Here is a 24,426-nt window from a genome sequence, read left to right on the forward strand (position 1 = left end):
ACCACGCTGCCCAGGCTGAGATCTGGGTCCCCATCTCCCTGCTGTGTGTCCTTGGGAAAGTCCGTTGACCTCCCTATAGCTCCGATTCCTCGGACGCCAAGCAGGGTTTCTGAAAGCACCATGTTCTGTGGTCGTGAAGATGAAATGGCGGGTTTGCCCGAAGTGCCCCAGCCGTGGCTGCTGGGGAAAGCCGTCCAGAAGGCTACGTTTTTCTCCCAGGTGTCATGATCACTGTCGGACAGGACCCACCGACCCCCCGATAGGCAGTGCAGGCCGGCTGCTCTGTGAGCCCAGCCTCTCCCTGTGGAACAGAAAGACCCTGAAGCGGGAGCAGGCAGAGTCAGGAAAGGAAATCCACGGGAACAGATCCTAGGTCTTTGGTGAGACGGTGTGCATCTAATCTCCCTGGGCTGTTGAGCCCCAAGAGGGATGGGGCTACCCCGGGTGATGCCGGAGGAGACGTCGCTGGGCTGCTTCCTGCCTGGGCCGGTGTCCCCTTCCGACCTCACTTGGAGTTGAGTCTTGCCATTTCTCTGGGATATTAGCCTGTCTTGTCTGGGGTCCCTTGAAACAAGGATTCTAGCATGACGCGTTGATTTGGGGGGTGAGCTCAGGGACACAGTAAGGTAGTGAGCAAGCGGGAAAGAGACCCGGAGAGAGGAAGCAGCCAACCCGGAGGAGACGCGGGGAGGGGGTGCGGGGGGCGGTTCCTTATCAAGCAAGTTAGTCTGGGAAATGCCGTGGAGCACAGGCCTGAGAATTATCCCACCCAAGGAGAACGAGCTGGAGTATTTCTATGCCAGCTCTCATGGCCAGCGGCTGGGGCTGCTCCCAGGGGCGTTAACTCTCTGTATCTCTGGCCGGCCACCGGCCACGAGTGCGGGCAGCACCGGCTCCAGGGCCTTTGGACAGCCCTCTGCCAAGGAGCTGTGGTGCTGCGAGCCGGAAGAGGTTAGGGTGCGGGCAGGGCCTGGAGGCATTTAAGCTCTGGCTTTTCCCAGCCTTGGCCTCTTCTTCTGCTTTTCTTCCTTCTGTCTTCACCAGCGCATTGTTCAGATGGGGGCGCGCTGCTGTCCTGGGCTTCTATTTTCCACCATCCTGGATACACCTTGTGCCCGGTGTATATGCTAAGCTCTTTCAAAGGCAGGAACATGGTTTTCTACATGCTCAGGACACAAATGACACACAGATACGCACCCATGTTTGTTCTGCCCCTTACGGACACTGCAGAATATCCCAAAATTCACTCCTTCTTCTTCCCAAGGGAAAGTCTTCAGCAGACGAATGGTCACATCTATGGCGCAGTGATGGAACAAGGGGTTTGGAGCCCACAGGGCTGGGAAGGTGTCACCGCATGAAAAGCTCCAAGGTGGCAGCCGGTAGCACAAGGAGGGACGGATAAGGCGGGGCTCCTGGGTTGTCCAGAAGGCAGCCAGCCTGGGGCTCCGTGTGGTTGTGGAGAAAGGCAATTAGAGGAGCCGAGCTGTTCTGAGATTAGTTTTGATTGTCACTGTGTATCTCTGAGTGCAACAGTGTTTCTGAGCTGAAACCACAGAGACTCTGGGCTTATCGGGGCTCCAGCCGTATCTTCCAGAGTACAGGCGTGCTTGCAGTCGGCGTCCGTAAGTGCCGCTCAATGAACAGGTGGAAGGGTCAGTCAGGTGGAAGGAACAGTCAGAACGAGAAGGTACCTGGAAGTCTCTGGTCCACGGCTCTGTTGCTCACCTGTCTCTATAAAACTTCTAGGAAAGGTGCAAGATGCCCTGTTACCTTTGTATTTCAGGTTGGAAACAGACTCTGTTCTAGTGAAAGTACGTCCCAAATAGCCCACGGGACACGGTAATGCCCAGTCTGCTAGATGCGGCAACCCAGCTGTAGGAACCCTGCCAGCCATGGAACTTAAACTGAGTGATACAAGCTGTAAGACAATAGGGAGTGGTGGGGAGGCGGGAAGGTTTAAGATCAGTGGGCACCTGTCCTAAGTGCATCTTGGGGGAAAAAAAAAAAAGGTCATTTTGTGGGCAAAACAAAAACACATCTTCTAAACTAACACTCCTAAGAAGCCAAAAGGCGGGAGGGGAGGCAGCAGGGTTCAGGCCCGGAGCACGCCAGAGCCCATGTGTCCTCACCTTCAGGCCAGTGTCCCTCCCACCATGTCTCCGTGGAGGCTGCAGGTACCCCCATGTGTGGCTTCATGCCCCATCGCCACCTTCGAAAGAGCAGGTGGCGAACGACATAGCAGGGCAGGGTCAGCCCCCAGAGCCCCCCGAGTGGTCTGTGTGTATCTTCTTCCCCAGACAGCAAAGCCATTTCCAGACAGAGCTACGGAGCGGGTGACCCTCGTCTCCGGGCTCCAGCGGACACTGTGCCTTCTTCCCCAGCTGGTATTATGATCATTTTTTCATTTTTGCCATCCGAGGTGCCCCTGACAAAGGCATTACGGTGGGGATATTAACGAGATTCAACACCTTGGAAAAGGGGTCTCCCTTCTAGAGCCTCAGTTCCATCATCCAAGAAAGGCAGGGGCTGGGCAAGATACTGTGTCAGGCCTCTGGTCTCTGATGAGGGCGACCAGTGCTGCAGTTTGCCTGGGAAGGTCCCCGAGCCTGCCTGTTGCCCGGGGTACTCATGGACCACATTCCCCTCCCCACTCCAAGATGTCCTTGTTTGCATGAAAATAGACACACATCCCTCCGGCTGGTGGAGTGCAGCAGTGAGCTCAGCCACAGCAGGACGCTTGCCAGCCTGGTGACAAGGGGGCCCTGCATGTCAGGCATCCCCTGAGAGCTGGTTGTTAGCACCCACCGCACCTCCCAGACCCCCGCTCTTGACCAGCACCCACTCTGCGTATGTGTCGGCACCAACTTTGGGGCCATGGGCGAGCAAGCCTAGAGAACAAAGCCTACCCTGGCAGGCTCTTTTGGGGACACTGCAGCTGACGCCCATATTCTAGTCCTTCCAGTGATTGAACTGTAAAGACGTCCCCTGTGCCCTGGGTCTGTCCCAGCCCTCAGCACCTGTGAGGACTGGGAAGCCGAGTCCCCGGCTTTGAGTGCATTTCCCTGCTTTGTCGTGGCACCACCGTGTTGGCTCGGCTACCGCGGGACACGTACTCTTGGAGAAAGAGGCACCTGGATTTGGTCACTGCCAGGTCTCCCGCAAGCTTGGTGGGTGACCAGGTCACTAGATTCGGATGCCCAGCTGAAGAGGGGTGACTAAATGACCCATGCCTGGGGAGGCCACAGATGAGGCCAGCCTTCTGCCTGGCCTTCCTTCCCCGTCAGACGAGGAGCCTTCTCTCCGGAGATGGGGAGTCTCTCCCCACCCCTACTCTGGGGCAGAGGTGCAGGTGTCTGCCTCCCCCAGCAGGCCAGGCCAGAAATATGGCCTGGTGAGCCCCAACCGCAAACAGGGCGCTTGCCTCAACCTCCTGATGTCACCACCAGGGAACCGTGCCCCAGAGAGGCACGAATGCTCGAGGTTCCACAGAAGCTGAGTGATGAGCCAGACCAGAGGCGAGGACTCCTGATTGCCACAAAGGGTGAAACCCAAGCACCCCAGAACCTCAGAGCAGTGAAGGCCCTTAGAGGTGACAAGATCACCCCGACTCATTTTAAAGATGCGGCAGCTGAGGGAGAGGGCTGGGCTCCCAGTGAAGGGGTTCGGCCTGGTGATGGGAAGTCGGGAGCTCTGCAGGAGGACCCAGTGCCCCATGAGACCCGACAGAGGAAGAAAACACATCCCTGCTGGAACAAACTGAGCCTGAAGCCCACACAGAAGCCAGAAAAATCTCTAGATTTTTCAGTTACATGGGCCAATCAATTTCCTTTATTGATTAAGCCAGTTTGGATCTCCTCCACATGTACCTCAACTGACTCACCGAAATGCTGTTTTAAGGTCACACCGTGTCAGAGCTCGGCATCCTCAGCCTTCTAGCTCAATGAGATATGGTATGAAAAGCATCTATGCAGCATTTAACACATACAGGACCTTCATAAAAATTAATAGTTTTGCCTTCCTTCCTTCCTTATTGTATTCAAAGCAATTTCAACGACACCGTCAAAAATTAGATTTCCAGACCGCTCCCGGACAAACACACTCATTAGTCTGGACTGTTTGGGGCTTTTTCAAGTAATTGCATGCCTTGGGAAATATTAATACAATGCCTTTATTTCTCCCTTGAGACAGAATCAGCGACACTAACCCACTTGGAATGTAGGGAAGCACTTGCACACGAGCTACAGGCTGCGTTTAAAATCGGGGACTGGTTATGTTCAGTTAAGATTTTAAGACTTGCTTTTCCACCATTGCATGTGCTGCTCGGGACTCCCAGCCCAAAGCTGGGCGGGCTGCCCTCCCGTCCATGCTGCCCCCGGCCCACGCGTCCCACAGGCGGCAGCAAGAACGCGTGACCCGCGCCACGTCACGTCAGGACCGTCACGGACCAGCACAGGAAGGACAGGCTACCAGCATTTTCGCTCGTCTCTGCCCGGAAGGCAGGTTCACCTCCGAGGCAGACGCCGGCAGCAAAGCGTGGTGGTGGCATCTGCGGCGCCTCTGAGACTGCTCGCCTGGACCTATCAGGGGTTTTCAGGCCTCAGTCCGGGCTCAGGTCTGCGGGTTCTAGTAAGGACGGCTCTGACGTTTGGTCACGGAACCCACTAGGGGAGAAATGCGGATGTCACTGTGTACCACCGACGCTTACCTGCCCTAACGGAAGGGACGCTGTTGTTGTTCCTACTGCGATGGCCCCGAAGGTCCGTCTCCCTGACAGTCGCCCCAGGCAGACTGTGGGCTTCTCGGCGAGAGGCACCGCGCGGGCTCTGTCCTCACTCCCAGCATCGAGCGCTGGGCTGAGAGGCCGGTAGGGACCTACCCCTTGCCGGCTCCCGTGGGAGATGGTGATGCTGCGCTTTGTTTTTAATGACTTGCTTCTCTGTTCTAGAGGGCGGGGCGGGGGCGGAGGGGGACTCCCCAGCAGGCTCCCCGCTGGGTACAGAGCCCCACGGGGGGGCTCGATCCCAGGACCCTGAGATCACGACCTGAGCTGAAATCAAGAGTCAGACGCTCGGCTGGCTGAGCCGCCCAGGTGCCCTGCCCCGTGGTGTTCAGGACACTCGTCTCCCTGGGAAGGCGACGCGCGAGGCCTCCCTTTGTCGAGGCGTGGGGCCTGCTCTCAGATGGGCACGCGACCACCCCTCTGCCGGCGAGTGGGGTCTGCCCGCTCAGCTGTCCTCGTGAACTTCAGTCCCACACAAACGCACAGACGCACACTCGGGCACTCATGGACACGCACATGCCGGCACACACACACTCACACACTCACACACGCGTGTGCAGGCACACACATCAGCCAGAAGCTGCCTCCTTCCTACTCCCACTCCTCCCCTGTCTCTGAGAAGAATATTTATGATTTTTAATATGTGGGGACCACGACTAATTAGGCTGCTCACCCACGCTCCCGAGGCCCCGCGGCGCGGTGACGGGGGTGTTCCAGCTCCCGAGGCGCTGAGGCCCCACATGCCACACGGATGAACTCACGGGGGACGGAGCGCCGGCCCGCCGCCTGGGAGAGTGCGGTCTTTCAAACCAGATTAAAAGAAAACAAGAACGCGGCCCATCCCGCCTTGAGAAGCACAGAATTATGCACTTTGCCCAAGTAGGAATGTGGCCCATTAATTACTATTTGTCGTCAATTAATTGCTATTTGAAATATGGCCCCTGGCTTGTGAGGACGCCCCCGCGCCCCCAGCAGAGAGGGGGCGACTGTTATGGGCTCATGAGCTGATCTAACCTTCCGGGCATGAAGCGGCGCCTCAGAGCCACATCCTGAGTGGGGGGATTCAGGGGACCACAATGGGTTTGGGGCATCTTCCCATAAGGGAGAGAAAAGGTCCAGGAGCACGTTTCCCAGACTCAGGGAGCACAGGTGAGGGGCACGGGTCCTCCAGGGACCAAGCCAAGTGACTCCCTGCAGGCCCAGGACTCAGGTAGTCTGTTCCTGGCCGTCCTGACCTGACGCTAGGGGCTGGTGTGATCGCGTGAGGTGACACAGGCAGGAAACCTGCTCTCCGCGGCGGGTCAGGGGACCCCCCTCTTCTGGGGCATTCACAGGCAAGATGCTTACTCCCGATGGAGAGGAAGGAGCAGAGGGTGTGGCAGGCAGGAGGTCAAGAAGTCATTCTTTTTTTTTTTTTTAATTTTTTTTTTTTAAGATTTTATTTATTTATTTGACAGAGAAATCACAAGTAGATGGAGAGGCAGGCAGAGAGAGAGAGAGAGAGAAGCAGGCTCCCTGCTGAGCAGAGAGCCCGATGCGGGACTCGATCCCAGGACCCTGAGATCATGACCTGAGCCGAAGGCAGCGGCTTAACCCACTGAGCCACCCAGGCGCCCCCAGGAAGTCATTCTTACGGGCGGCACCCACGGGCCCACTCACCGGCGGAGAGCCTGGGGCAGTGGCTTCGCAGGTGTGTCTCTTCTTCCTCCGCGGGGGAGCCTGACGGCAACAACAAGCGCCGGGCCCCCCCATGTCCCTGGACACGTCTAGCACACGCATTCGTGCACAAGCTACGACAAGCCAGGGCTCACGCGGGCAACACGAGGACGCGTTGTTTGTAGTTCGCGAGCAGGAACGAAGTTTAGGAAGTGAAAAAGCCAGAATTCTAACTCGGGGCCAGCTGGTTCCAAACCCTGACCACGGGGCGAACCGTCGAACGGCGCAGTTACCTTAACCATGAAGACAAGAATGTCCCGTGTCCCTCTTTGGGGGCCCAGTCGCAGCGACGCCGTGTCCCAGGGCTTCTGGAATGCTCCTCCAGACACCATGTGGCGAGAGCGGAAAAGCGAACGGCATCCTGCTGATGTAACAGAAATTGCTTTGATCTCTCCGACCCCCTGGAAGAGGCTCGGGGACCCTGGCGGTCCCCGATGTGACTCTGGGAGGGGCTGCCAGCTGCCATTGCAGAGAGCAAGCACGCCACCCCGCCCCGCTCGCGGTGACAGGCCCCGGGACTGTTCCCAGCCTTGGGCTATGGTGGATGCATTGGCTACGGACCCTTCGTACCGGACGTTGGGCAGGCACACACACGGATGCACATGCATGCACACGTTTGCACACACGCACAAGCGACGGTGCTGCGTACATATGTAGAGACAGGATTCGTGCCTCCCGGGAAGCTGCATACGGAGGGTTAGCAAATCTGCTTTCCGAGCTGCTTCCCAACGTGACTGACCCAGTGATACACCAGTGCCCAAGAGAGCGACTCTGCGCCTTTCCCGGGCTCCCGCCAGGACCGCCGCCGGGGCCCCACCTCACGCTCTGGGCCCTGTCACCTTAGGCTCCCCGTCTGGGACAGTTTCTTGGACTTTCCTTCTTCTTCATGACCGTGATCCTCTGAAGAGTCGTGGTCGAGGGTTTCGCCGAATGTCCCTCAAATTGGGCTTGTCTGATGTTTGCTTCTGGTCAGAGGCGGTGAAGGATTCGGGGAAGAACATGAGAGAAGTGACGTGTCCTTCTTGACCCATCCTGCCCGGGGGTGCGTGCTGTCTCAGACGATGGCGGCCCAGGTCCCGGGGGGTCTGCCAGCTTCCTCCACGGCAAGGTCCCCGTGTCCCCCCATCCCCGGTCCTCTCTGGTCCGAGGGAGCCTCGAGTCCAGCCCACCTCACCACCCCCGCAGGGCGCTGGCGTGCAGAACGTGCGGGCGTAGGTCGCCGCCGCGCCACAGCCGGGAGGTCTTTTAGGGAAGATGTCCTGGGGCTCTGCTTCCTCAGAGATCCACCCACTGATTCCGCCTTTGTCGCTGGGTCTGTCCACAGTGACTCTCACTGACGGTGACTTCTCGTGGCCCTCACTCCTCGCACATGTAGTATCTGGAAACCTCCTGCAAGGAAGCTCAATCTCTCGCCCATGTATTTATTTAATCAGACTTCTATTTCTATCAGTACGGCTTGCGGATATTTATTTTATTATTTGGGTAATAACCCAACGCTCCCGTTTTTTTATTCTGTTGCTCAGACTGTCCTGGGTTGGCCGTTGGAAGATCCTCCCGATGAACTCCTGTGTCCTTTGGACATGGCCCATCCTTTTTTTTCAAAAAGACTTTCTTGCTTTCTGGCCCCACAAGATACTCCGGGCCCTTCTTGTATTTCTTCCCTGCCTGCCCTCGAATGGGCGCTCCAAGGAGCCTTGACCCAGGTTTCATCCACCCCCCCCAACCTACAGTTCCAGCGGTGGCGTCCGAGCGGGGATCGCTGTAGAGGGTATGCTGATTTCCTCAGCCCGACATATTTTGTCCACAACCTGCGGAGGCTGTACCTCTGTGCTGTAATCAAGAGTCTCTTCTGGGTAACTTTCGTTCCCGATAATGCTTGTTGTAAAGTATGTCCAGGTGGCTGCGTGGTGAAGGCACCTGTGGCCGGGGACTGGGGCCCTGTGGCCAGTCGGGGGGTGGCGGGCGGGAGCAGCGGCTGTGTGTCCAGACTGTCCCTCCCGTGTGACTGACGCGCCTTGACCAGGTCACTCTGTCCATGAGAGCGACGCAGCGGCCCAGGGTTCCCACCCACTGAATATGGGCCCCGAGGACACCCCCAGTAGGGCCCTTCACGCCATCCTCAACACGGTTGACATATTGTGCGGACATGTAAGTAATTCAGCGACGATGCTCTGTGCCCGCACTGTCGCTCTAAACCCGTGCAAACGTAGCTGGTCACAGAGTGTGCATTCTCGGCACGGCACCATGTGTTCTTCACGGTACCCAAAGGCTTCTGGTTTCCTTTCCAAGCAGTGGTGACTCGGCTCTTGTGGACACCCTTTCAGTTTCCTCCAGAGTTCCACCGGGCCGTGCCCTCGGCCATCCTTTCCACGAAGCCAACAGTGGGACTCGGGCCCGCGGGCCATCTCTCCGCGCCGGGAGGGCTTAGCCATCCGCACACACATCTGTCCTCCCTCCTGGGGAAAGGCGCTGACACCCACGGGGCCGGGGCCCAGAGACGGAACAGCATTTCCATGTTGGTTGCTATGGTGTTTTGGCAGAAAAGGGACTCGGAAGGGCGTCTCTCCGCGTGAGGGTATCTCCGATGCGATCAGCCCGTGTGAACCTCACCTCCCATGGTTCTCTGGCTCAGGACCCACGCATTCGTCAGGGGCTGGGGGGGGCTCCCCACCTGGCAAGGGCGACATGTGGCTGAGGAGTGCGCATGTTTAGGAGCCCGCCTTCCGAGCTCTCTGCTCCTGCACTAGTTCTTAAACTGACCTCATGATGCCCGCGTTGGGCCACCGTAGTGCACTGGTGCGGAAGCCACTGGAAATCAGAGTTTATGGCGACAAAAAATCACCACCAAGATTTCCTCTCTTTGAAAGGCTGGAGCCCTGTGAAAGCCTTTTGCTTATTTGCGGGAGTCCTGCTGGAGAGTAATCTTGGGGGGGTGGGGAGCCGGTCGAAGGACTTAGGATGATGAATGGAGAAACACAGTATCTTTGGGGTAGGAAGGTTTACTTGAAGTTTGAGCTCCTCTCTGGCTAAAGAAGTTGAAAAAAAAAAAAGCTATTATTTATGGAGTGTTTTCCAAGGGCTGGCAGTGGGCTCAGCTGTCTGTGTCCTTGAACCATATGAAACTGCCTGTTTTGCAAGTACGAACAGGTCAAAGTCAGCAGTTACGTATGGTTCCGACTAACACAGAGCTTCCTTCCTTGCAGCCCTGGGAGAGCTGGCGACATACCCACTGTGCGGACGGAGAAGCTGATCCCCGGAGCCAGTTAAGGCGACCTTGGACACACAACTGGTTAAGAACGGCAGACCGGGGACTTACCACCATGACTGCGAGACACACACTTGAAGTGACCATGGCATAGTGCCCGTTACACACGTTTGTGAGGTGCTTAGGATGTGTCTCACCGCAAGGTTCAGTAAGAACAAATCACAAAAGCATTCTGTGTTTGTCGCACGTGCTATACACACACATACTGAATCGCACACATGTCAGAACCAAGTCCGTTATTTTGCGTAAAATCCTCCATATTTGGCTAAGTCTGGGATTTGCTGGGAAGTCTCCTGGCCCCCAGCCTTGCCATAATCCACCCCCAGGCCCCAGACAATACCGCCACAGCCCTCAGAGCGCAGAGCCCTCCGGCTTCCTGGGTGTCAAACCCACCCATGGACCCCAGTTGGATTATAAAGCTCTGATTTTCACTTGGAAAACACAGAAGCCCTCATATAGGCAATTTTTTCTTTTGCACCACAGGGTTATAAAAATCTAGAAATGAGGAGCTCCAGGGCGAGAATCTGGCCCAGCAGAGCATCTCCAGGAGCAGGAGGCTGGAGGTCAACCCCACGTGCGGCCCAGATGCCTCCCAAATTCTTGGGTCTGCATGTTCCCGTGTGCTGTGGGGGCTGGGCCAGATCTTGAACATTCTATGTTAGATCCAGGAGTCTCTGAGGCCACATCATCTCACTACGAAATGACGCGCCCTCCTGAAACGCCACGTTCTACGCGAGGGGACCTCCTGCCAGAAGCTCACCAGCCTCCACTGAGAACTACGGGGTTTCCATTTATCAGTGTTTCGGACGTACGCAGAACAAGGTGTACAAGGCACAAAAGGGTTTTCAGTGACAAGTCACTCCCCACCTCCCCAGCCCCCAGTTTCCCTTCAAGGAGACAAACACAGCTGTCACTTGTCGGTCCTTGCAAGGTGAGCCTGTACAGGTCAACGCAGACGTGCTCGGGGGCGTGGGGCGCGCGGTGCCCAGACAGCGTCTCTGGCTCCCGGGCCGTTGCATCTGCCATGTTCCCAGGGCCGCTCCCGCTCCTCTGAAAGCCATCCCTCTCCCCACGCCCCTTTCACACTCCGCTTTGGAGCCCGAGCCCAGCTCCCAGGACCAAGACCGGTGAAGGACTCGGACCCCACGGCCTCCCCGTGTCCCAGAGGAGAAGCCGGTAGACGAGGCTGCAGCCTTTCCGGTTGTGTCTAGGGCGCTCGGACGGGGAAAGGAGGAGGCAGAGGGCGGTCTTCCACGCACCCACTGCTCTCCGATGCCTTCGCACTTGGAATAAACGCGCACTGCCTCCCTGCAGCCTCCCGCCCTCTGCCTGGGGCCGCTCCCGTCCACGGTCCACCTGCGGCCCGACGCCAACCCCCCCCCCACCACCAGGCCTGGGGCCTTCTCGCTGTCCCTCCACCGCCAGCTCCTTTCCAGCTGGAGGTCTGCAAGAACGCTGGCCCGGTCGCCCACTCGCTCTTCCGGTGCGAGTCACAGAAGTGGCTGTTCTCACCGTGCGGTCACCGCTCCCGTGTCACCACCTCGGGGAAGCCACCCCCGGCCGCTGGGCTTAAGCCAGCTAGTGCCGCTGAGGAGCGGACCTTGAACCGGTCTCGCTGTACTTTACTTAGATAAATGGCCCCACGTGGCTGGAAGCTACCGTGGCTGTCGTGCTGGACCTGTGAAGCCAAACCTGGGTGACAGCATCCTTGTTCACAGCTGAGATCCTGCCACCAGAGACCCGGGTTCCAGTCCAGCCGTGTCCATGACCAGACTCCCCGACTGCCCTGAACCTCGGTTTCCCCAGCCGTTGAATGCGGGGCGGGGGGTGTCTCGTAGTATTCATCCGTAGATGTTTTTAGGATAAGATGAGCCAGTATACAGAAAGTGCACAAGGGGCAGCCTGGTGTGCCAGGGACACCGCAGACATTAGCCATCCGTCTGGACTCCGTCAGAGAGACGGTGGCTGTGACTCCACCACGGGGCTACTGGTTTCTGGTGGGAGGCTTCAAGACGCCAATGTCCAAAACAAGAGTGGATTTCTGGCACAAGGAAGGTATTTTGAGGTGTCTAACCCCACGCTACCAGCTAGTAACCATGGGCCCTTGTGAGGTGACACACTCGGACCCCAGACCCCCCGGGTATTACTTGTATAGTATGGGTCGGGGGCCGGGTCTGGGCGTCTTCTGGGTTCTCCGTCTCCATGGACGTCTCAGGAGCAGCAGGCTGGGCTGACGGGCTCATCCATGTCCGCACTTGCCAGAGGAGGAAAAGCTTTCAGGGGACAAGGACGCTTATCCGGCACCAGGACCTCTCGAGCTGGTCCAGGGACTGTAGCGAGGGTGTGTGCTCTGCCTGGGTTCTCTGTTCCTAGGACCCGGAGAAGCGGGCCTGTCGGCCCCGGTTCCGCCTCCTCACCAACCCCTCCGCCCCCAGCCAAATCCTCCTTCCTGCCATGGTGGTCACCGTCCCCACCCCCGGACAGAAATGATGAGGCCAGGGTCTGGAAGCGGTAGATTCCCCAGGATGACGATGGCATCACACTTTCCCTTTCCAAGCCAGGCTGAGGAAAAGGTCGCTCTGAGTCACCGCTCTGCCGGTCCCTGACCAGGCTGGCCGGGGGCCCTCCCTTGTGTGAAAAGCCAAGACGGCAGCTTCAGACTTTCCTGCCACATCACCGGCCCCCGTGTCTGCCCTGGGTCCGCAGATCGCGAGAGGCTCCCAGGGGATGAGGGCTCAGTCAACATGTCTGTGTTCCCTCCTCAGGGCCACCCCTGGGGACGTGGCCATGGTCGTGGTCCCATTTTACAGACTGGGAAACTGTGAGGAGATGAGGAAAAACTACACACCCGGGTCCTCCACCAGGGAGCGGCGGGGCCAGGATGCCAGCCCTGCAGCCCAGACGATCCCAGACTCCCTCCCCGCACCCTGGCCAGCACCGGCTCCACCTGTGGGGACAGCACGTGCCACCGGTGGGGACTGGGTCTCCCGGGTCAGGGATTCAGGAAGGGCTCAGCTGGGTGGCTCTGGCTCAGGCTGTCCCCGGATACTTGAGTGGACATTCGAGATGTCACACACATACACACACACACACACACACAGCGTCACACGGACCCCAGCAGGATGGTGCCCCGGGGCCCACACGCAGCCCCATCATAAGGCTGGGAATTTCCACTGCGCGGCACGTTGGGTTCACCTCCCACGGGGAGAGAGGGAGCCCCCATGGGTGAGCGTCCCGAGAGACCCAAGAGGAAGCACCAGCTCCCCTGCGACCCATTCTCTGGCCCTGGCTGTGGTGGCCCGGGAGCCTGCTCGTCCCTCCCTGGGGCGTGTGTGTTGGTGGGGGGGTGTTGCCCTCTGTCTGGAGCTCTGCCACCTCTTCCAGCGAGGGTCCTAGCATTCTCAACAGTATGGTGCTGAGCAGCGATAATGAAGTTAGTGCCTGACACTTACAGAGAACTTGTTACTGGGAACGACCAAGGGCGAAGAATTTTATACGATTCCTTCTTCCTCCTCCTCCACTACTTCTTCTTCTTTTTTCACTATTTCTTCTTCTTTAATTCTCTGTGAAATGATAATATCCTGTCCAAGAAGCAGAACGATGGGCCCAAGGTGATTTAATTAATAATTAAGTATGAATACATGGGCTTTCAAGGGGATTTATTGCAAAGAATAGGGAACTGGCTCCCATGATTGCAAGGAGAGGCTAAGCCCTCTGGGGTTCCCGGGGCAGGTGCACAGAAAAGGAAGCGCCCTCAGGAGCTAGAACTCCAGGGGCTCGGCCCCCGGTGTCAGCCATGGGTGGTAGAATGCTCTCTCGCTCTCTCCCTTCGTGTCTGTCTGTCCGTCCGTCTGTGTCTGTTTCTCTCTGTTTCAGCTTAAGCCCTTGCTTGAAGGCATCTAACACCTGCAATGCAGCCGGGAATCAGTGCGGCGGTTAAGAGAAAGTCTGTGTCTTCCAATGACCATTGCAGTGCTCAGGAGTACCCTCCGGACAGAGGCCTGCGCCAGGGTCAACCCCCCGAGCCTGTGTGTGGGGCTTTCAACACCCCGTCCGGTGGGCCCCTCATTCCTGTTTACTGATGAGAGAACAGACGGGAAAGCCAAGAGGCCCCCGCCGCTGGAAGGCTGCAGAGCTGGACCTCACAAGCCATAAGCCAAGGTACAGACGTTCTTAGGATGGGCCCAGGCTGATCCCAGAGGTGAGCCCCGGGATCATCAAGCACGCCAGTGCCCCAAGCCCCCAGCCCTAGGGCCCCCCCGCCACAGCGCAGTGTCCTCCCTGCCCGGGAGCTGACCACGGCCCGCTCTTCTCTGCACTCGGCACCCGTGTGCGTGGCCGTGAACAAGTCAGGAGGCCCTCCCTGCTTTTGAACTCCATGAAAGACCGTCAGCGTATCTGTCATTGTGGCCGCTTCTCCCACTCGACACTAGTCTGTGTGAGGACTTTGGTTCTTTCGGGCACTTTAAGGAAATGACAGCCACGGGCAAATCCAGCCAAGCCCCCCCTGGGCCTGTACTGAAGCCAAGCTTAATTCCAAGCCCCCTCTGGTGGCCTGAACTCTCAGGCCAGTTTCTCAGGCAGGCCACACAGGGACACACGGCACCAGGAAAACATCGTCACGCCATGGCCCCCGCCACCAGAGCCCTCCGTCTCCGGGGCGTGAGTTCCAGAGGAGAACTTGACTCAGACCCAGGGGTTTGGAATCAACCCACTCAGGACCCGCGGCTAAGCGGCACAGCAAAGTCCGCCCGCTCGGGCAGCCTGGGCTGATAGGGTTGCCGAGGGTCCACGGGCGTGGGTGGGACTTCTCAGCAAACAAGGGACCGCCCAAAGTTCCCCAGTGTGCTCTGAAGTGGCCTTGCACTGCTACAGAATGCAGGCTCGCGGCCCAGCCGGGGCCGCCCTCCGGGGCCTCCTATCACATTCTGTCTTTGTGTCATGCTCCTTTTGTTGATGCTGTCAGGACACGGCCCATCAAGTCTTAATTAAAACCACGGCCACAATGTTCACTTCCTTTAAACCGTGAAAGCCAGGGCTTAAGAGAGGTCCCTTCAGAGCCACAGACGCTCAGGAGAAATAGTTGTGGGTTTCCAGAAGGATCAAGAGGTTCTCAGAGGCGCTGGGGCAGGGAGGGACTCGGGGCACTGGGGGGCTGATTGGGTCCCTCAGAACGCAAGCTTACTCGGAAATAGGGTCATTGCAGGTGTCATTAGTTAGGATGAGGTCACACTAGCACAGGCCAGACTCCCGATAGAATATGACCGGGGTCCTTAGAGGGGGAGCCCCAGGGAGGACAGAGACCCAAAGAGCAGGGAAGGACGGCCCTGCAGGCTTCAGTGGGAGCACGGCCCACCAACACCTTGACTGCGGACTTCAGAGCAGCGAGACAGCAAACATCTGTGGTTCAAGACTCCCGGTCTGTGCTGCTACAGACCAATTCCCGGTCACTCTCCTCTGACTCACTGGGGGGCCGTGGTCTCCCTCGGCCGGTGAGGAAACCGGTGGTCCCGGGTCACACCCGATGTCTGCGGCGTGGCAACAAGCTGGTGGCCAGGGTTACAGGACTGTGCTCGGAGGGCACCAGGCTGTGAGCGGGTGTGAGCACAGGAGCATGTGTGTGCACGGCTGTGTGTGTGACAGCACTTGCGTGTGTGTGTGTGTGTGACCATAACACGAGGGAACATATACCCGTTCCCCACAAGGAAGGTGAAAGACCACGGGCTTGTTCCACGAACACGAGGCTTTCTCGTGTTTCGCTGGGGTAGTCCTGGTCATTTTTCATTTCATTTCAACTTTTTTGAATGTTTTAAAAAATCAACTAATTAACATAAAGCGTGTTATTCATTTCAGAGGTAGAATTTAGTGATTCATCGGCCAACAAATTAAGTAATCTGCAAGGAACAGACGCACTCTTAGGAACATATAAGCTATCAAAACCGAACGAGGAAGAAATAGAAATCCTGAACAGACCCATCACCAGCAAAGAAGTTGAAGCCGTCATCAAAAACCTCCCCACAAACAAGAGTCCAGGCCCGGACGGCTTCCCGGGGGATTCTACCACACATTTAAAGAAGAATTAATACCTATTCTTCTGAAACTGTTTCAAAAAATAGAAATGGAGGGAAACCTTCCAAACTCATTCTGGGAAGCCAGCATTACATCGATCCCCACACCAGACACAGACCCCACCCAAAAGGAGAATTACAGACCTACACCCCAGAAGAACACGGAGGCCAATGTTTTCGCCAAGATGCCAGCCCACAGGCCCCAACAGTCCATTAAAAGGATCGCTCACCAGGACCATGGGGCGTTGATTCCTGTGCTGCAAGTTTGTCTCAACATCCGCGAATCCATCAACACGACAGCACGTTACTAAAGGAAAGGACAAGACCCATACGATCTTCTCATTTTTCATTTTAAACGTTTCTCATTGAATAATCCTTTTTCCTTCCCATTGCCTTTTGCTGTCGTGGTAACAGACACACGTCATCAAACTCACGTTTCTGACCACTCAGTACTGTGCCATTTGGTGGCACCGAGCCCATTCTGAAAATGCGGCTCAGCCTGGCCCTGTCCCAGGCTCATGTCCCACGGGGAGCCTGCGGCCTCCAGCCAACAGCCCACCCACCCACCCACCCCAGCCCCTGGCACCTGCTCGCCCGTGTCCCCTGTGTGCCCGCAGGCCGAGACAGACCAGGGAGGAGGACGCTCCGGGCGGAGGGTGACTCTCTCTAGGATCATCCGATGTTGCTCCGCCTGAGCCGGCCAGGGCCGGGCACCAGGGGTATGCCAGCCAGCCCCTGCTCCAACTCGGGGCCGTGGACCGCTGGGGGCTGTCCTGCTTGCTCCAGCTCAGACCCCAGGAGAGTCCCAGTGTGTGTGGGTGGGGGGTTGTGCTGAACTCATCCTTACCCTGACGCGCTCACCGCGCCAGAGGTCGGAGGGCACGGCACAGGGTTTAAAGCAATCAGCAGCTCGCAATTCTGCAGAAAACGACCTGCCAGGCAGGCAGAAAGGCCAGCGAAGATGGAACCAGGAGCCGCGAGCATCCGCGCACACGTTATCTTGTAGAAACGCACGAATAAAACAAAACCGCGTGTCTCCTGACGTTCTGGTGACGTTCTCACGACTTTCCTTAGTGATACGAATCCAACGAGAGTGGATTTCAGGGGTATCAAGGCACTTGGTGACTTAAGATGAATGGAACCAGTTTAGGGAAGAAAGAAAAACAGTGTGTCTTAAACACCAAAACCCTAAGAGTGCTTATCCCAGGAAGCCAGTGACCTCTGGGGACGGGCAGCTGGACCGCAGGGTCACTCCGAGCCTCAGAATGAGGACAGCGTCTCCATTACAAAGAAAGCAATACCAATTGGTAACAATTAGGGACGGATCAGTTAGGTGGGGGAAAGTTCAGATCCCCTCTGGGGTATATTTATATATCCTCCCCAGAGCAAAAGGCCCGTTAACCTGTGACTGGCTATCGGCTTCCCCCATCAGTGACCTGATCCAGGCTCTCTGCAAGGAATTTCAACTGTGCATGACTTGACCCAACATTATTTGTGACTGTGTCACCGGGGACGCATTTTTCCCACTCGGAAGCACTGCAAACCCACTGCCTCCAGGAAGCAGGGGACACTGTGGACTAGAGAAGGGGCTGGAGGCAGACAACCAGGGGTGGTGGGGACTACGGCAGACGGTCAGCCCAGACCTTGCCAAAGCGAGTCATGGCTGGGTCGCAGACCCTCCTTTCCAGACGGGAACACGGGCCCAGTGTGGCCAGATCTGCTGAGTTTATCCAGAGGACAAGACAACTGCATTTATATGTGAAATGTCCCATTTTTAAAGCCGTGTGGGCCAACAAAATAAGCCTGTTGTGGCTGAAGGCACAGGCACCAAAGTCACAGGGAATGACGGTGATCTCTCTCTGCACTGACCACAGCCTCCCTTCTCCCGGGAAAGAATGGCCTTTGGCACTGGGCACGATACACATGTGTGGTCTGCCCAGTGCCTTCCAGCTGGGCCAGACAGCATCCCAGCCCTGCCCCTTTGCCTGGTCCCGGCCCCATGCCAGGGCGCCCTTCTCGACAATCTCTAAATGCCGCTGGAGTACGAGGTCACGAGGGAGGCTGTCTTTGTGATTTGTGAGGAGGATGTCTGTGACTCTGCGTGGCGTTCAGACCGGACTACTAGCTGGCCTGGCCCCCGGACACCTGGGCATTCCCAGTGCTGGCCCCTTTCCCTGTAGGGGCTTTCCTCCTCCAGGCACGAGGATCTACTCAGCCCCCACCTTTGAGACAAGGTGGTCTTATTCACTTTAGGAGGTCGATGGCTTCGACCTAAGCCACCCTTCTCAACGCAGGCTCTGCCTCGGGGCCCGCCCAGCACAGCTGTTCCAGGTGTGATGCTTGGACCTTGGGTTGGAGCCTCTGGGGAGGGGTCCCAGCGCCGGCGCATTTATGAAGCTCCTACAGAGGTCACTGGCTTGAAGCCCAGGCAGGCATTTCCATGAAATCCTCAGCCCCCCCATCCTGCCTCCCTAAACGTGTCTCATTTTGTGTCTGCGCACTTGATACTTGGGACCCAAACAAAGTCAATTAGAGATGACCCCTCAAGGTCAGAGACCACATTTCAGCACCTCTGACCGCCCACGTGGTTCAGGGAACGTTCGGGACGGGGTCTCCACGCTCCGAAAGACCCGGGTTCTCTGCGTGGAGCTCTCGTTGGAAGAGAACCGTGGGCTGCCTGGCTCGTAAGCTAAAGGAACCTCCCTCCGGAGAGGCTTGAACCTGAAACCCACATGGATTTAGAAGGCGCAGGACTGTGGCAGAGTCTGCGTGAGTAAGAGCCAGCACTCACCAGAGGCGTCGCCTTGCTCTGGGACGGGAACGCTCTCCACGGGGCTCTAGCCACTTCTGGACGCGTCGGCACGTGGGGCCCGGTCCCAGGAGCAAACAAAGCCAACACAAGGACCAGGACCAGCCTCGGCGCTCAGATGCAAATCCAAGGAAGCTCCGGTGGTGGACACCATGACGTTCTGGAAACCAGACACCACAGATCATCCCACAACAATGTCAAGCAGCGGTGGTGCCCCAAACCCTCCCCAGTCCCTGGGTTCAAATCCCAGAGGCTGACTGTGGTTCCAGACTTTTTCTTCTTTTTGGTGGCACACAGGGTCACCTGCATGTAAGGTCAGGGCCACCTTCCAGCACTTCACGCCGGCCCTCGGGGAGTGCCCGGTGTCTGTCCTTCGGCTGCCGGTTCCCGCTCACCTTGCTGAACTTGATCTTAGAGTAAGGAACAGCTACTGAACTCTGTCCGAGATTTTTTCCCCCAGACAGTCACTGCCCATAAACCCATCAGGGTGGGCAAGTGGGGGGTGTGAACTGCAGAGTAACACAGAGGACGAATGTCACCCCTCTCCGGGCACGTTCCGCGAACACTGCGGTGAGGCGAGCAGACACAGAACCTCCCGACTCTTCGGCCGCAGGCTCACGGGTCCCCGTGGGCCGGCTTTGCGCAGGGCCTCGTGCCCGCTTGCATAAAGCAAATGTCGTCGGCTTCCCTAGCCTTATCTGTTCTCTGCCAACTTCAAAAGCCCGAGCGAGCCCTCTCCCCGGAGGCTACAACTCCCAGGGTGACAGATGCGAGGGCAAAGCAACTTGAGGTCAGGGGCAAAAAGAAAACAGTCTCTCATCTGATTAATGGTTTGAATTTTATTCGTGGGGGAAAAGCTCAAATCAGACAGTGTGTGACTTGGTCAGGCCCCAGGTCCCTTCCTGCAAAACGGCAAAATGGCAAAAAAGGTGGGCTGGCCTGGGAAGGCCGACCTGCTGCCTTCGGGCCGGTCCAACTGGCAAGTTCAAGAGGAGGTGAAACAGGCTGGTGAGGCTCCAGCCTCGTGGTGAGAAGAGTGGTTTTAGGGTTGTAGATTCTGAGGTTTTCGAAAATGAAGTTTTGAAGACACGGCAGCGGCACGCGCTTGCCCGCCAGCCCCCCCACCCCGTGAATTGGGAGGAGCTGCCTTAGCTTCTAGGGGTCCGCGTTGAATGTTCTCACAGCTGTAAAGGGGAAGGCGGGCCGGGGAGCAGCCTCTCAGGATTAAGTCTGGCCTCATTTGCTCATTCATTCATTCCACCAGCGCCCACCGCCACTGGGGCGGCCACGGCGTCGGGCGTGAACGGTTCTGACAAATCCTCCCAAGAAGGCTCCGCGGGCCCAGGGAGCGCAGCGACTCAGCCACGTTCACGTCCAAGCACGCGGCTGTGTCCAGATGGGCATCTCGCTTCCGGAAGCCCGGCCGCCCCCCTCGCACCGGGTTTCCCCAACGGCCACCCCGTCTAAGAAACCTGCCCCCCGAAGATTGTAAAACGGGTGAACGGGTGATCATATTAAAAAGGGTTGTGTTTCAGAGGCATTTAGGACGCTGTTCGTGACCGGGCTGCACCTCAGAATTCCCCGGAGATATTTAAAAAAAATAAATAAGGAAGGAAGGAAGGAGACCCCCGCCCTCTCTCTAGATAGACGCGGCGAGTCACGTGGAGGTGGCTCTCACACTCCAGTCCTTCTCCAGAGCTTCCCTGGGGCCTGGCGGCCACAACGGCACTCAAACTGGGGTGCAGAGGGGACGGTTGGCTCAGTGAGCCCCAGCACGGGTTAGCTCTGCACCGAAGACCACGTCCCAGGTCGCTGGGCCACACCCTGGCAGGGAGCACAGTCCTTCTGCTCTCGGGTCTACTAAGGGAGCCCTGGGTTCCTCAACACCCTGTCTCTCTGTCCCCCTCCCAGTCCTGTCTTTCCCACCTCCTGAACTGGTCTGTACTGTCCTCCCCAAGCCCAGAGGCCCCGGCATCTCTCTGCCTCCCTGAACTTCTTTCAGTCCTTCTTGCTGACTCCCCCCCCCTCCGCCTAGGCTTCTTGCTGATCACAAAAAGCCCTTTTCATGCCTCCTGGTTTGGACTTCCATTTCCCGATCGTTTCAAGTCCTAGGACTTTCCTGCATTAGGAAATAGATGTCACAAAGGCACAACAGCTCCAGCTTGGGGCTTCCATGTCTGAGGTTTGAAAAATAGAGTTTTCATCCTTTATGCCTGTGAATATCCAAATAGGGACCAACCCCTGTGCATTCGACATGTGACCCCGTCGTACAAACTTTCTACACGCAATCACCTCTTTAAACAAAAAGGTGTAGCACGCTTTGGTTCAAAAAAGACCCTCTTAAGTATTGGATGAATGGATGGATGGATGGATGGATGTACAGACAGACAGATCGATGATGGATGGTGGATGCACGTACAGATGGACAGACAGATGGACATATGGATGCACGGATGGATGCAAGGACACACGGATGAATTGCTGAGAGTCCCAATTCTGGGGGCATATGGATCTGGATTTGAATCCTGATTGAGCCACGTACTAACTGGTGACGGGTTGTGCAACGACTCTGCACCGCAGGTACGGAGGGTCAACTTTGGAGGGTGTGGGTGAATATGAAATTAGATCATCTTTGTAAGAACCTGGCAGAGTGCCCGGCCCAAAGAAAACAACCAATTTCCCAAGCTGAAGACAACAGCAAGTTAAAAGACCCTCTTCCCGGGCCCCGTTTCTGGAGAGAACAGCGGCTCTAACCATCGCGAACAGCTTCAGAGTTCCGTATAAATACGGACTAAGTGTTTTTTATACCAAAAGGATCGTATTTCGTATACAATTCTGCAACTTCCTTTGTTCCTTAACAAAATACTTCACCCACACTACCTTACTCACAATATCTTGTCCACATCGCTTCACAGAGTTATGTCGTTTTAGGTGTTTTCATAATATTTCATCACGAGTACTCCACCGCGCGAACAGCCCGGTGGAGTGTGGGCTGTTTCTAATGTCTTACAGTTCGAGGTTCGAGGACGATCCGTGAACACCAGTCTTTGTGTTCAGTTCTGAGTGGGGCCGACCATTGCTGGGAATGGAATTTCTAGATAAAGTTGATAAGCGGTGGGATGACAATTTAATAAAAAGCGCCACACTGGCTTTTCTAAAATGCAATCCCAACACGCTTTAGAGGACCCCGTCCCAACAGCCCCACGAACTAGGAATGTTTTGGTCTTTTCAATTTTGGCCAATCTGGCAGACAAAAATCATGTCTCCTCTTCAAACGTGTGCCTGCGTTTGATCACTTATCGCGGCAGGCCTGTTTTCCATGCAGATGGGCCACCTGTATGATGTTTTTGCAAAACGCTGATTTATGCCCTGCCCTTTGCTTGTTTTTCTCTTTCAGCCATTTATACTTTTCGCATCGATACAGAATTGTGCTTTTATCATGCGGATCTTAACCATACACCTGCCACCGGGACTGTAAACTCGCAGTTACTGAACTACCTCTCCGTCTCCCATGCCAGATCTCTATGAAACACGGTCTATGTTACTCTGTTAACAGAGGCCACTGAGCATGATGTAACATCTTACTGATGACCCATAACCCGGCCCTTCTCCACGATCTCCCAAAGTTTGCTCAGTTGTTGGTCCTCTAATAAAATGGCCTTTGCCGTACTTTTGATTACTTTTCTCTCCTTTGTGAGCTTCATATTAAAAATCATTTTCTCCCCCAAATTCCCAGATGTGCTCTTCTCTCTCAGCTACTGCCGGGCAGTCCGAGTCTGTCAGAATCGTGCATACAGGAGGACCCACTGGGTCACGGATGGGAGACTGTGCTCCTTCCTACTCAGAAACCGCAAACCCTGTAGCAACACTTCAGAATTCCGAGTCATTTCGCACTCTCTTGCTAATCTTGGTGTTTTTCAGCTAGTTAAGAGAGCTTAAGGTTTGAAACCGCAGTTAGGTCAGGTTTACTGTCTCCCAGAGGCCCTTAAATAGAAGCCAGTGACCATGTCCTCCTCCTTGTGGGTTGACCGACTGTCAGACCTGAGACTTCATTCAGCCCATCCTTGCTCTTCCCAGCCTCTGAAACCCTTCAACGGTGTCCACACCCACGCAGCCCTCGAAGCCCTCTGAACAGTTCCCGTGATGGACAGAGCTTTCTTTAACCAGCTGTCATCAATCAAACAATATGTGCAACAAAACTCCCCAGAGCATCCATCCCCGGTCCCCGGTCTGCTCTAACTGGCCTAGCTGTGCATGTGTCTTCTCCACGGGCAGACCAGAGATCGCTATGTAGCCTGTATGGATCTCCCTTGGTGGGCCTGCACCCCTCCCCAGCAAAAACACCCCATTCTGCCCTAAGGGATAAACACTGGGCTTTCCAAGTCCCACAGGGAATGTGGGGCCAGCCTGGGAGTTCCGCAAGCTGAGCTGCTCTGAGCTCAGTAAGGCACCAGACCCGAGGGGCGCCAAGCTCCGGGTGAGGTCACCGCCGTTCCAGCCCCATTTAGCCTTCCCCAAACACTGCAAGACAGCTGCCCCCCAGGCGAGTGGGTATTAAATGTCAGCCTGAATGGGTTCTAAATCAAGGCAGGTTAGGTGTCTAAGCTTCTTAAACCTTGGCTGCCGCTTTGAATGTTGGCAATGGGCTCCCCTTTCCTTCGGAGACTTTCTGATTGTCTTGGCAACGTCCAATGTCAACCGTTCTTGAACCCCCCCAAAAGGAAAGAAAGACGCACAAAGCAGGTATTTGTTTTTTTCCCAACAATCTGGTCACTCAGAAATGAGAGCGCAGGCCTGTAGGCCCAGGTGTTCGCCTGGAGGAAGGCCTGACTCCATCCACCACCCCGCCCCAGCGGCCGCCACGGGGGTCCTGAGGCAAAAGGTCTGGCCCGTGGAATGTCCTGGCAGAAGGCAGGCTTAGCTCGGCTGCACACGGGCATACGGAGTCCCAGCCCTGAGCAGGGCAGAGGAGGGTGAAGACCGCGTCATAGTGGGACTCGTGATGTTGGCCAAACCCAACGACGCCCTCCCCGCAGGTTAAGAGAAAATTGCTGGACACCTAGAGTCTTGGGCAAGACTGTGGACGCCTGGAACTTTCCTTCCCTGGCCTTGTGGTCTTTGCTCGTCGGTCGGTCGAGTGTTCGGACCAGGAACTCTGGACAGCCCCCATCAAACCTAATGTCAAGTAGGAGACTCGGTGGGAAACGGGCACCAACCTGTGTCTGTGCCTTCACTCTCCCATGCAAGGAGCCAGCACTGCCCAGGCGGGGGAGCCCCACGGGCCCTGAGCAGCAGCATCGGCTGGGGCGTTCCCGTCACTATGCTCAGCCGTCATCGTCCTCACGCTGGTTGGCGGCCGTGTCAATGCAGCTGACTGTCAGGACGGTCACGGGTCCTTTCAGAGGCGGCTCACTCACTCCGGGAACACAAGGGTCGTGCTCGATATTGACTCTTCCGGTTTTCACCTTGACGACGCCCCCGGCCTCAAATTCCCGTCCTTCTCCAAGAGCACATGGGGGTGCGCCGTGTACAAGCCGCGCGGGAGGTGGTGCCGGAGCAGGGTGCCTCTCCCGCCGTGCGTGGGGCGGTCTGCAAGCACGACGCAACACCCGAGTACTGAGACACGGTCCGGGAAGAGACCGGAGACCCCGTTTTGACCACGTCCTGTTGTCTGTCTGGGGTGTGTTCCCATCTGCTGGGTCTCCACGGACTTTCTGGCGCACCAGCGAGCAAAGGGGAGGGTTTGAGCTTCCGTCTTTTCTAAGCCAGACGACAAATTGGGACAGAA

The 24,426-nt window shown here is 56.6% G+C and overlaps 1 protein-coding gene across 1 annotated transcript in view; it reads right to left on the reverse strand.

Annotated features, from left to right (window-relative positions):
- LOC116578871 overlaps positions 1 to 18,947 on the reverse strand; it is a 120,783-nt gene extending 101,836 nt beyond the window's left edge. Inside the window, exons 1-2 of the mRNA XM_032323452.1 lie at positions 18,860 to 18,947; positions 18,621 to 18,751 (exon numbers count right to left, since the gene is read on the reverse strand). Of these exons, the coding sequence (XP_032179343.1) occupies positions 18,621 to 18,751; positions 18,860 to 18,947 (219 nt within the window). The remainder of the gene's footprint in view (positions 1 to 18,620; positions 18,752 to 18,859) is intronic.
- Positions 18,948 to 24,426: the final 5,479 nt, after the last annotated feature.

Source organism: Mustela erminea, chromosome 19 (genome assembly GCF_009829155.1).
Source record: "Mustela erminea isolate mMusErm1 chromosome 19, mMusErm1.Pri, whole genome shotgun sequence".
Classification (NCBI taxonomy): domain Eukaryota; kingdom Metazoa; phylum Chordata; class Mammalia; order Carnivora; family Mustelidae; genus Mustela; species Mustela erminea.